This window comes from Neolamprologus multifasciatus, chromosome 6, assembly GCF_963576455.1.
Source record: "Neolamprologus multifasciatus chromosome 6, fNeoMul1.2, whole genome shotgun sequence".
Classification (NCBI taxonomy): Eukaryota; Metazoa; Chordata; class Actinopteri; order Cichliformes; family Cichlidae; genus Neolamprologus; species Neolamprologus multifasciatus.
In genome coordinates, this window is record NC_140444.1 from 13,439,068 (window position 1) to 13,452,974 (window position 13,907).

General features: G+C 37.5%; 1 protein-coding gene across 1 annotated transcript in view; it reads left to right on the forward strand.

Annotated features, from left to right (window-relative positions):
- LOC146516599 (dolichyl-diphosphooligosaccharide--protein glycosyltransferase subunit TUSC3) overlaps positions 1-13,907 on the forward strand; it is a 103,346-nt gene that overhangs the window by 44,369 nt on the left and 45,070 nt on the right. Inside the window, exons 5-6 of the mRNA XM_085162458.1 lie at positions 2,454-2,594; positions 2,803-2,892. Of these exons, the coding sequence (XP_085018584.1) occupies positions 2,454-2,594; positions 2,803-2,892 (231 nt within the window). The remainder of the gene's footprint in view (positions 1-2,453; positions 2,595-2,802; positions 2,893-13,907) is intronic.

Sequence of the window (13,907 nt, forward strand, 5' to 3'; positions counted from 1 at the left end):
GTTTTTGACCCAGGTTGTTTTTTCTCGCTCTCTCTTTGGTTTCCAATTCAACCTTCAGTTTTCAATTCCAGCAAAAAATATGCTTGTAACCTGCTTGCACAAGTTACTTATAATTTTTCCTTGACAGTTTCCTTGACTAGCAGATGCATATTCTAGAAGCCTACAGTAAAGTGCAAAAGTCTTGAATCTCCTTTCATTTCCTTATATTTTGTTAAGAAAATGGGAAATAGGAGTTTGATTGTAACATATGCAAACATAGATAGAGGTGAACTATGTAAGGCAAAAATTGAGTATGCAATTCTAATGAGCTTGAAAGTCATTAGGAAAGCTTCTTTGTAATTTCTTTAAGGACTCTTTATAAATACTTCCTGCCTTCTCCATTTATAAATACTACTTTATAAATACGTCCAGACTTCTTAAAGGACATTCGAAGGCGCTTTTTTGGTTGTTGGCTTCTTTTTGTTCCATTCTCCGTCATGGTGATGATTTTCTTTAACTGCCAATAAAATAAAATTTGTTGGCAGTATGTTTGGCTCATTGTCATGCTGAAAAATAAGGCAGTTGCTATAACATAGCAAAAATATAGTTGATACTTTTCCAGATGCATCTACATGGTGGATCAAACTCTAATGGTTCTTTATAGTGTTTGTAATTAAATCAATTTTGACAAGGTCACCATCACAACTGAGTGAAATTCAGATTCATGCAAACCATGACAGATTATCCACAGTGTTTTATCTATAGTGGCTGTAGACACTCACTGTTGTACCTCTGGCCCGATGATCTCCTCTACACATGTTGATGAGAATGAACCAATACTTTCATATTTGGAGTCATCGCTTCATAAGGCCTATTGTCAATCATTTTTTTCAATCTATTTCTTGTGTAATTTGACATACCTCAGTCTTTTCTCCCTGTTTCCCTTCCTTACTTAAGAAAGGCTTCTTGTTGGCCACCTTTCGATTCAGGTTATTTCCTGTTTAGCAAACTTCAAAGGTCAGATGCATTTCTTAAGTCCTGTGTCTTTGCTGTTTGCTTTCCATCTTCTTATAAGGGCAGATATGCCAAGCTTTTAGTTAATAGCTTTGGGAATCACCTTGTTGTTGCAAAATTTTTATGCCTGCCATACTTTATCTTTTACATTTTTCTTAGATTCAACTAAATAAACAGAAACAAATTATGTATTTTTGTGACGACTGCTAGTAACAAAGCTGTTTATGTGTAAACACGAGACTGGTTCATCCCTTGACCTAGCTACATTTTTTTTTGCTTTAATAATTCATACATCAGTGTCCTTTGACTTTGACATTTCGTGTCATGTGTGCACTGTATTCTGGAAATGAAAGTTGAATGAATACAACAATAAGTTATTCTGGCTTTTTCTTCAACCTTTCATCAAGATTCTAGTGTGGGTGTAGTAGAACCATGTTAAAATAAACAGAAAAAAATGTTTTTACCTCTTTATACATACATAGTCAAGCATTTGCAGCCTGGTACATGGCAAATTTGTAGGGCAAACTTTTAATAGCTGTAGAGTGTCAACACATTCTCATTTGCAATATAATAATTTCAAGCCAGTTCAATTGTATTTATATAACACAAAATCACAACAACAATCACCTCTAATAAAATTGTCGCCAGTTACACATTTATCTTTTAGAACATCTTGATCTGTTGGAATAACAATGTTTGGTATTATAGTCGCACTGAAATATCCTCAAGAAGAAAGACACTGAAAATAGAAGGAAAAAACATATTGCAAAGATTTTCATAGACTAATTTTATTGGCCTTGACACTGTTGATCACATCCTCAAATATTACTGAGTTTAATTGAACCGAGTATGTACCCCAGTATAATGTCACAAGTTATTATTATTATTGGTATTATTTTATATAATTAATAATGTAGTTTTAATTCACAAAGTAGTGTGTGATTATGTGGAGGAAGAGTATTCCGTCAGAAACAGATTCATGGTCTTTGTTCAAGATGGAGTAATTGTGCTTGCTGTGGCTCTCTTAAATTTCTTTTTATGTCTCTGTCACAGAAATTAACTGCAAGGAGTTTTTAATTTATATGTAAAATTCACATTTTAGTACTGGAAGGAAATTATTTGAAATTATGGAATTATTTGACAGTTTCAAGGACCCGTTTCTGCTCATTAGTTTAGAAAATGATTTGACATTTTAAATCACCAAATATTTGCTTCTCCTTCAATAAAAAACCCACAAAACTTTTTAAATATAAAAAAACACTGAATACATAATGTTACTTTCATCCACTCACTGAGTTTTTAATATCTTTAATGTGTAAGAAATCATAGGAAATTTTTGCTTTACATCAGATATAGAATATAATTTTACATACAGACTACTACAAAATTAAAGTCATATAGCAACTGAAACATGTTACCATGTTATTCACTTTCATCTCACTTTCTTTCTGGCTTTTCAGATTCGGGTCTTCCGTCCTCCTAATTATTCAGGGACTATTGCTTTGGCCCTCTTAGTATCTCTAGTTGGAGGATTGCTGTATTTGAGGAGGAACAACTTGGAATTCATATACAACAAGACTGGATGGGCCATGGCGGCACTGGTATGATACATATACACCAACATTAGGTTGGAGTGAAATATTTGTTTTTCCATATTTATCTACTTTTACATGTCAGGGACGTTGTGTGAAATGAGATTAGGTGTAGTTTTCTCCCCATTTTAACAAAAATATGATGTCATGTTTTATGTAATGGAAAAGTTACTTATCTATGCTTGACTCTGTCATCTGTTATTTTATCTCTCTCTAGTGTGTGGTGTTTGCAATGACATCTGGTCAGATGTGGAATCACATCAGAGGTCCTCCTTATGCCCACAAAAATCCACAGAATGGACAAGTGGTATGAGTTACATTTCTTTCTTCCCTGCCAGTGCATATAAATGTATATATATGGCTTAATTTTAGTTGTTTTGCTTCTATTTGGCTTTGTACTGTCTTCTGTCCTTCAATCAATCAAACTTAAAAGCTGTATTTTAAGGTATAAGTTTAATCTTTTTTACCAGGTTGTAAGTGAAAATATATTAGATCAGTGATAAAAACATCTGTAAGGCTATTGGCCTCAAGTAAAATAGACTCTGCCATTACCACCTGCTAACGGGTCAGACATGGGACAGTGTGTGTGTGTGTGTGTGTGTGTGTGTGTGTGTGTGTGTGTGTGTGTGTGTGTGTATGTGTGCGCGTATGTTACTGGACAGCTGGGAAGAGTCATTTTGTGTTAATATCACCCTAGAGGCATCTCAGAGTCATCTTGGGCCAAGCAGAGTGAGAAAGAGAGAGGTGTTCGCCAAAAGACTTTTTCTTTAATTCTTTCTTGCTTGTTTTCTCTCAATGGTAAATGGCCTGTATTTGTATAGTGCTTTACTAGTCCCTAAGGACCTCAAAGCACTTTACATGTTCAGTCATCCACCCATTCACACACACATTCACACACTGATGATGGCAAGCTACATTGTAGCCACAGCCATGCTGGGGCGCACTGACAGAGGCGAGGCTGCCAGACACTGGCACCACCAGGCCCTCTGACCACCACCAGTAGGCAACGGGTGAAGTGTCTTGCCCAAGGACACAAAGACAGAGACTGTGCGAGCCGGGGCTCGAACCGGCAACCTTTCGATTAAAGACAAACTGCCGACTCTTAAGCCACGATCGCCCCCATTTTTCTGCGCTTTCTTCCTTTCATGTTGTCTTCTTTTCAGGTTTTTTTGTTTAACCCAGCTATCAACCGGAATTAGAGTAATCTATATTTGACAAAGTTTGTGCACATAAACAAGGAATTTGACTCAACCATCCTTTCTTTCGTATAGTTGCTGTGTTTTAGAGAATTGCCACTTATTATCAATATGTGTGCAAATACTTACACAGTATTTCCAGATATAGCTTTGCAGGTCATCATTTAGGTTTCTCCACTGAAGTGTGAAATTAAAATAAAAATATGGAAGAAAAATGGAAAAAAAACTATGGACTTGGAGGAGAGTAGAATCAGAACAATGAAAGTGAAATGGCCATATAGAAGAAAGGGAGGAATCTGAGAAATTATGTTTGTGTCTGCAAGCCGAGTGCGTGTGTGTATGAGGTGCTGTAAGGGACATTATTACTGAAACGCTCTCACACACAGTACTGAAATTTTATCTCTCACACACACTACTGAAACGCTCTCACACTGAAACCCTCTCACACACTCCACTGAAAACCAAGGCATTTCAGTTGAACAGGAAGTTGTTTCCTGACAAGGAAACTGAAGGAAAAAGTGGTAGATTTCAAACAAACCACTACACAGATGTCTACTCAGCAACCTGCTAGTAGCCTAAGTGAAGCAGCTGCATTACTTAACAATATATTAACTTCAGCATAAGTCAAAATTTAGAATAGCAGGAGACAGGCAATATCCTGGTTAATTTTTTTGGCATGTTTGCTTTTTGTCTTTTTTAGCGAAGAAGAAAATATCTTAAAATTATTAATAAAACCAGGGACAGAAGGCTTAGTGTTCCTCCATATAGCACAATGGATATGATATTTACTCAAAAGTATGATGTTAAGACACCCAATGCTAGATGATCCATATAAAAAAATTATATGATGTAATTCAAATAGTGGCACATCATTAATTTTTAGGGAAATCCTATTTTTTAAGTCACACCAAAAGCATTGTGTGATAGGGCAGAAAAAAAAGATGTTCTAGGGTTTCATTTTCATCAGTGCAAAAAGAACATTGATCCACCTCAAAGCCAAATCTCTTTTTTAGAAATTCTGCCACAGGATTAATTTTGTTTATGACTTTAAAGTGTGTTTCTTTAACTTTAGGTAGAATAGGCCATTTCATACATTTCGAGTTTGCTTTATCGAGTGTATCTGAAATAACCAGGGTTTTAATATTTTTGCAATTTTCATTAGTTTTTATTTTTATTTAGTTTTGACTTCAGATTTTCAATTTTATATCAGTTTTAATTAGTTTTTACCAATTGTTTGCTAGTTTAGATTAGTTTTTATTTTTTTGAAAATCCTTAGTTTCAGTTTAGTTTTGATTAGTTTCAGTTATAGTTTTAGTTGTGTTTGCAATAATTAAGTGTAACAAAATCCCAGTTTCATCATATCAGTCATTCTCTTCTGCTTATCCTTGGGTATGTTGCTATCACAGCTACCATACTGCACCCTGGACAGGTCGCCTGTCTGTCGCAGGGCTAACATGCAGAGACAGACAACTCACATTCCCACCTATGGGTTCTTTAAATAAATAAATAAAGGCAGATGAACAACCATTGATACCAGGCAACTATAAAATGTATATCTTGGCCCCAATGAGACTATTAACTCTTGCAGCACCGGGTGTTCGTAATTTTGGTTCAAGTTAATTGATAAACTTTTTGAAGGTAATTGACTCACACAGTTGTGTAGATATCCCCGTCCTGTTGTCTCGGGATGCATCACGCTGCCTTGCCTGGGGGTAGCTTCTGTTTTCTGGGGATGAGGGTTGAGTGTGCTCCCTTACCTTCTTAAGGTAAGCTAGGTTAGCCTTCTTGTGTGAGCAAGTGCACTTTAAGATTTTTTCCCTTTAGAAATGTCCCTCATAATTTGTCTGTTTCCACTACAAGACACTTGCTTTATCCAAAACACAGTCATATTCAAAGTAATCCCAAATTGGACTCTGGCGCTTTCTTCCGACTTTTCCTGACATGATTCTGCGCGTGGATGGAGCAGCAACACAGACGACTCGACTAACGTACTTGCCACCTGCTGGCATAAAAAAATCTGGAAACTAAACTTCATTTTCACCCTTGACTATTGTATGACACACACACATCAATGAAAACTAAACACATTTTTGCTATAAATTCAGTTGATTTTAGTTAGTTTTGTGAACACTCATTCCAGTTTTAGTTAGTTTTCCTTTTTTTGTTTTTGTTTTTATTTTTATTTCCGTTAACGAAAATGTTTTTTCACTTCTTATTTCGTTAGTTTTCGTTAACAATAATAACCTTGGAAATAACTAAATTAGAACCATGCCATGTAACCATTCAGTCATAGCTATGAAATATTTTGTATTTGAAGAAACTACTAATACATTTATTATTGCATTTTTTTTCAAACAGCTGACATTGTCTTAGCAATAAATTAGGAAGCACTGATGACAAGTTATTGTATATCCATAAAGTTTTTAATCAAATGAAGCAGAGGCAGTGGGATCAGTTTACAAAATTAGTTACAGTGGGGCAAAAAAGTATTTAGTCAGCCACCGATTGTGCAAGTTCCCCCACTTAAAATGATGACAGAGGTCAGTAATTTGCACCAGAGGTACACTTCAACTGTTAGAGACAGAATGTGAAAAAAAAATCCATGAATTCACATGGCAGGATTTGTAAAGAATTTATTCGTAAATCAGGGTGGAAAATAAGTATTTGGTCACCTCAAACAAGGAAAATCCCTGGCTCTCACAGACCTGTAACGTCTTCTGTAAGAAGCTTTTCTGTCCCCCACTCGTTACCTGTATGAATGGCACCTGTTTGACCTCATCATCTGTATAAAAGACACCTGTCCACAGCCTCAACCAGTCAGACTCCAAACTCCGCCATGGCCAAGACCAAAGAGCTTTCGAAGGACACCAGGAAAAGAATTGTAGACCTGCACCAGACTGGGAAGAGTGAATCTACAATAGGCAAGCAGCTTGGTGTGAAAAAATCAACTGTGGGAGCAATCATCAGAAAATGGAAGACATACAAGACCACTGATAATCTCCCTCGATCTGGGGCTCCACGTAAGATCTCATCCCGTGGGGTCAAAATGATCATGAGAACGGTGAGCAAAGATCCCAGAACCACACGTGGGGACCTGGTGAATGACCTGCAGAGAGCTGGGACCAAAGTAACAAAGGTCACCATCAGTAACACACTACAACGGCAGGGAATCAAATCCCGCAGTGCCAGACGTGTTCCGCTGCTGAAGCCAGTGCATGTCCAGGCCCGTCTGAAGTTTGCCAGAGAGCACATGGATGATACAGCAGAGGATTGGGAGAATGTCATGTGGTCAGATGAAACCAAAGTAGAACTTTTTGGTATAAACTCAACTCGTCGTGTTTGGAGGAAGAAGAATACTGAGTTGCATCCCAAGAACACCATACCTACTGTGAAGCATGGGGGTGGAAACATCATGCTATGGGGCTGTTTTTCTGCCAAGGGGACAGGACGACTGATCCGTGTTAAGGACAGAATGAATGGGGCCAAGTATCGTGAGATTTTGAGCCAAAACCTCCTTCCATCAGTGAGAACTTTGAAGATGAAACGAGGCTGGGTCTTCCAACATGACAATGATCCAAAACACACCACCCGGGCAACAAAGGAGTGGCTCCGTAAGAAGCATTTGAAAGTCCTGGAGTGGCCTAGCCAGTCTCCAGACCTCAACCCCATAGAAAATCTGTGGCGGGAGTTGAAAGTCCGTGTTGCTCGGCGACAGCCCCAAAACATCACTGCTCTTGAGAAGATCTGCATGGAGGAATGGGCCAAAATACCAGCTACTGTGTGTGCAAACCTGGTAAAGACCTATAGTAAACGTTTGACCTCTGTTATTGCCAACAAAGGTTATGTTACAAAGTATTGAGTTGTATTTTTGTTATTGACTAAATACTTATTTTCCACCCTGATTTACGAATAAATTCTTTACAAATCCTACCATGTGAATTCATGGATTTTTTTTTCACATTCTGTCTCTCACAGTTGAAGTGTACCTCTGGTGCAAATTACTGACCTCTGTCATCATCTTAAGTGGGGGAACTTGCACAATCGGTGGCTGACTAAATACTTTTTTGCCCCACTGTATATTCCCTTTGAGAACAGTTTAGACAATATTTTTCTGAAAAGTCTGTGTAATTTAGAAAGACACCGTTCTCATGCAACAAATCTGTTATGAATATAATCTTCTTGTTAAACCAGTCGCTCTTGAAAATTGATTTTCGATTAAGTTTTATTACCCTATTATTCCATAAGGTTGAATTATGAGGAGAGAAGTTGTGGGTAAATATTGTTTTACTCATGCAATATCATTGCAAAGTCTGTTTGGGAAAGTTCGATATCTTGATCGGGTTTTTATTTACCTCAAAATCACATTTTAAAATAAAGTCTAATCCTCCTATTTTATTAAACAACGGTTGTGGGATGTGGAAACACATAGAGTTACTCTGTGACAGACAAGAGTTTAACCATTTAATTCTAAGGGTGCCAACCATAGATTCAAATTCTGGAGCTTTGATGCCACCTTTATTGTATTCCTTAACAAGCTGAGATCTTTCAATGTAATAGGTTTTATTCCTCCACAAAAATTGGAAAATAACTGTGTTAGCCTTATTAATGTTTTTAGAGGAGATATATAGAGCGTGACAAGGATAAATCAATTTGGAGATGCCTTCAGCTTTAGATACGATGTTTCTGCCAAAAATAGTGAGGTCTCTATTTAACCAGTGGCTAAGTGATGTCTTCATCTCCATGATACAGTTAGAAATATTACAATCTCTTCTAATTAGGTTTTTAGATATTATCAGCCCTAAATATTTAACTTTAGATTCAACTCTAACCGAAGCTATTGAGGAGTCAGAGCTTGTATGAATCGGGAGTAGTTCACATTTTTTCGTATTAAGAGATAAACCAGAAGCTTTAGAGAAAATTGAGTTTTCTCTACCACTGATTTATCTTTCAAAAAAATAGATGTATCATCTGCGAATTGACTTCTTTTGAAGTTTTCATTAAAAATTGATACTCCTTGTATGTTGTTAGAATTCTTTTTTCATAGTGTTGAGTTTTTGTATATTGGCAACAGTTGAGGTGCCAATATAAAAAGCTTAGGGGAAATAGGACATCCTTCCGAATTCCGCGTTTCACGTTCAAGGAAGCTAATATATTGTTAAGTAATGCGGCTGCTTCACTTAGGCTACTAGCACAGCGGTCCCCAACCCCCGGGCCCTGGACCAGTACCGCTCTGTGAGTCGTTTGGTACCGGGCCGCAAGAGTTGAGGCTTGGGTTTGAAATTTAGGGTGTTTATCGCTTTTTTTTTAACCGTTATTTTTATATCTTTTATATTGTTAACTCTGTTTCCCTGGGTCTTTTCCCATGTGTTATGATTAAATGTTCTTTTTTTTGGGTACCGGTACACATTTTATTTTATTGTATTTATCCGCGATACCTTAAAGGCCGGTCCGTGAAAATATTGTTGGCCATAAATGGTCCGTGGCGCAAAAAAAGGGTGGGGACGGCTGTACTAGCAGGTTGCTTGTAGTGGTTTGAAATGTACCACTTTTTCCATCAGTTTCCTTGTCAGGAAACAACTTCCTGTTCAGCTGAAATGCCTTGGTTTCAGTGGAGTGTGTGAGTGCATTTCAGTAGTGTGTTTGAGAGATAAAATTTCAGTAGTGTGTGTGAGAGCGTTTCAGTAATAATGTCCCTTAAGGCACCTCATATAAGTGTCTCACTTCCACGATATGTGTTTAAAATGGGATGTATGCCTTAATTGGATTTTTCTGCTGAAAACAAGGCTTTCACTCACTTTAGCTTAGTGTCAGGGTGCGTAAACAGTTGAGTGCAGAGACGTATACGATGCTTAGTGTCTACTGGTCTAAACAAATATTAAGGCTGAATCGGAATCAGAAATACTTTATTAATCCCAAAGTGTCAACTTATGACACTATGTTGCCAGACAGAGTTCAAAATACTTCATATTCACTCAGAACGTGTAAAGACACAACAGACTGACTAACTCTAACCTAACAATGATGCCCTCTGCAAGCCAAAAGTCAACTATTTGCAGATAGCCAATAAAAGTGAAAGCAGTGCTTCAATAAAACATCGAAGGTTAGCAGGGATGACAACAGCTGCCAAAAACCATCAACCAAACATGTAAAAATCAGCTGGAAATATGGAAATGTCATCAGCCAATAAAGATGAAAAAAGGAGTTGGTCAAAGTCAAACACATAAGAAAAACACTGACAAAAAAAGTACTTTAAAAAACTCAAACCCACAGGAAGAAAATATTTGCAAGGAATCCCTCATTCTTCTTTAACTTTAAGTTTTAAAAAAAAACTATTTAAAAGACATAATTCTATACTTAGTTTGCCTTTTTTGACAGAGTTTGCCATATCACAGTATGTGTGTAAGTATTTGATATGTGCATGCTTCTTATAATTCATGAGTACATGGATTTGGGTATAGTCTATGTATGAACCTCTGTGTGCATAGGTTTGTTAAAGCAAAACTATGTTTCTGTCACATTTTGAGGCAGCAGCTTTTTTTTTTGGCTCCATAGTGAGACGCACTACAATTTCATCTGCTTCACTGTACCATTCGCCAGTTGACAAATCCTTTCAATATAGTGTATCTGGTCTTGCTCGCTCATCATTTTGAAGGAATTACACGGTCTGGTGAATGTGGGAGATTAGAAAAAGAGGTGAGAAAAGGTAACATGAAAAGGAGTGGGAAGAAACAGAAAGGATAAGATGATACTGATCCTTTCTGAACCATCTTCTCATTCACTGCCATTTACCATCAGGGGATGGAGAGAACAAGAGAGGAAGGTTAAGGTGAGGTTCAAAAGTATAAAGAAAAAAAGACAAGCATCATTTGTAGTCAAATATAGCCAAGCCTAGTCCTGCTCCTATGTCAGATAAGTGGGTCCAAAATTCAAGACCAAGCAAAAATAATAGAGTAAAAGCACACATTGCATGTTGTTGCAAACTATGTGAGTGGAGTTAATGCTGTTAAAGAATAGTGTATGGCAGGATTTTAGGAACACTTTGAAATGTTATTAAGTAAAGGGCACCATTATCACTATAACCTTTTTAAGAGCAAAAGTATACTCATTGCACACATTGTCATTGTTATAAAACTTTTTTTAAGTATATTTGTAGTCTGTCGTAGGCATGCATAGTCAGCATGGTCATTAAAAAAATGGCAGGAGCACAAAGAGTCACATGAAGCTTCGTGTTAGCCTTATGGTGATGACATTTACATCAGTCAAACTCAAGTGGACCCTCATGAACTCATTGATATGGAAAGTAGAACTGCAGGGTGACACTGTAAAACAATGGTTAGTAATGTTGCATCAAAGCAAGAATGCTTTGGGTTTCAATTGCCTGCAAGTATGGAGTTTGTATGTTCACCCTGTGCCTGCATAGTCTGCCTAACTGTCACAATCTAAAGGTGTTTTGCTAGTTGGTGACTTTAAACTGGCTGTAAGTATGAATAGTCAGGAAAGTATGTTTGTTTCGAATTAGCTGACCACAGGCAGAGTGGGAGTGAGTAGGCAGGGCATGGAGGAGAAAGAGAAGCAGAAGGAAGACAAAAGTAATTATTTGAACTGATAAACAGACTGAATAAGGACTTAGTTGGGACAAAAATAAAGAAAAGGAAAAACTGGCTATGTATGTACATAACTTTCATCCAATTATATAATGCAAAAGTACAAAACTGCTCCCTGTCATGTGTGCAATACCATGCATTAGCACAGTTGAATTAGGTTTTTAAAAAATAAATTATTTTTACACACAAACAATACCATCAACTTCAACTGAAGAAGCTATTTTGGGCATGAATAAAAGTGTTTCAAAACCAAGAGATAGCAAATGAGTGGACTAGAGGGATGTGGAAATGACAGGGAAAAAGAAAGAAGAGCTGAAGGGTACATTAGAGAGCTACATCAGATGAGGGTGTAACCCATTTGTTGTCAAACAGACTGAAAAATTACAGAGAGCACCAACAGTGCCTGAGAAATAGAGTGCCTTTTACACAGAACAAGACAGAGACAATACAGCCAGAATTAAAAGACAGGCAGGGGCAAGAGGGGGGTTGTGGTGCTTTGGTAGTCTGTATGCATGCAATACATCCACTCTTCCCTGCACAGTGTTTGTGTGTTATGTTGATTACTGGCTACTTAGAATATCAATCCTTTTGTGTTGCATGAGTGGAATTTTTTTTTTTTTTTTTTAAAAACAACAACCTCACTGTTATATACATACTTATCTCCATGATAATGTCCCTTACGGCACCTCATACACTTAAGTTTGTGAACACAATAACTCAGGAACGAGCCAACATAGGATTTTCACATTCATACCATAGGTGAATATAGCAAAAATCATTGACTTGAATATCAGTGATGTCAAGGTCAACATCAAAGTTAGAGGCCAAGTTTTCTGAAAATCTTGTAAACACGATATTTTGAGAAAAAGGTCACCTAGGATTTTCAAACTTAAACCCTAGGTGTATCTACAAGGAGGTTGAGGGGTAGCACTTGCAACTGTCGGTATTTTATAGACTATGCAACAGAGCAAGTGGGTGAGCAGTGTAACAGCTTTTAGGCTGACACTCTGTTAGGCCCCTCAATTAAGACAGGTTTCCTATTGGTCAGTGGCTGCATGGATATACAATACCCATTGCTAGTGAATATTTGGTTCCATTTGGTTCCACATGCGTGCGTGCGCGCGCGCACACACACACACACACACACACACACACACACACACACACACACACACACACACACACACACACACACACACACTAATGGGGAATGTACAATATGACCTGTGTTTTTGTCTGCTTTTTTTGTTATGTTTATTGCAGGGGTGGGCAATTCCAGGCCTCGTGGGCCCGTGTGCTGCAGGTTTTAGATCTCACCTTGGGTCAACACACCTGAATCACATGATTAGTTCGTTACCAGACCTCTGGAGAACTTCAGGACATGTTGAGGAGCTAATTTAGCCATTTAAATCAGCTGTGTTGTTTCAAGGACACATCTAAAACCTGCAGGGACACCGGCCCCCGAGGCCTGGAGTTGCCCACCCCTGGTTTATTGGAACGGTCAAAAGTTCAAACAACTTTGCACAAGATGAACTCAACAAAGAGGTGGCTAGTTTTGTATTATTTCTTTTTTCCTTCCCCCCCCCCCCCCCTTCCTTTTCAGATGTATTAAACAATGCAGGTCTTTTTTTTGTTGTTAACTGAAATGTTCAAATTAAAAGGTTCCATGTAGACAACTGGTTTGTTGAAATTGTCACAAAGCGTCACAAAGACACTGGTCATGAAAAGCAGAGTTTTGCATTGTTACCTCCTGCCAGCATCTTAGATTGCATCTTTCTGATACTTGACACATTGTTCCAGTCAATAATAAGCCCCCAAAATAAAAGAAATAAACTCTGAAGTATATGTAGAAGTACAACACAAAATTTACATCAGTGTTGCAGTGGTTTCCCTTCAGGAGGGCTGCATCATTTCTCCTTGGCCTATTAATGCTTCTGTCCCAGGATGATTAGAGGCATGCTTTGTAGGGCTCATGGTGAGTCAAATTAAAGTGGTCACCAAGGCAAATTAAAAAATCATTTATAAGGAAGTGTACCTTGAAAATATGCAGTTCACAAAAAAACACACGTTACCAAAATTTAGTGTCTCCATTCCTACACACTTTTACTTCCTGCCTTACTGAGATTTACAGAGCTAACAATAGCTATTATTCTGGGAAGATCAGCTACTTGCATTTTGTATCAGTAGGCTATAAACTAACTCTTAGTCATAAAGACAGACATTTGGCTATGAGAAACTTTTATTTAAAGGAAAACAAAAATTAAACAAAAAACAACTTGATTGAGCTTGATTCAGAAGTCCCATAAGAGGCTATGGCTCATATCATAGTGGTCATCATATAAAATAATTAAAATTATTTTACTTTGTATATCTTAGTTCACTTTGCATCCATTATGTCATTCTTCAGATTGATTGTCTACTCCAGGACTCCAGGGGTAGGCAACCTTTTTGATGATGAGTGCCATCTAGAGTTCCTCAGAGGTCAATGTGCCATATAATTGCATTAGCAATAAATTTAATAA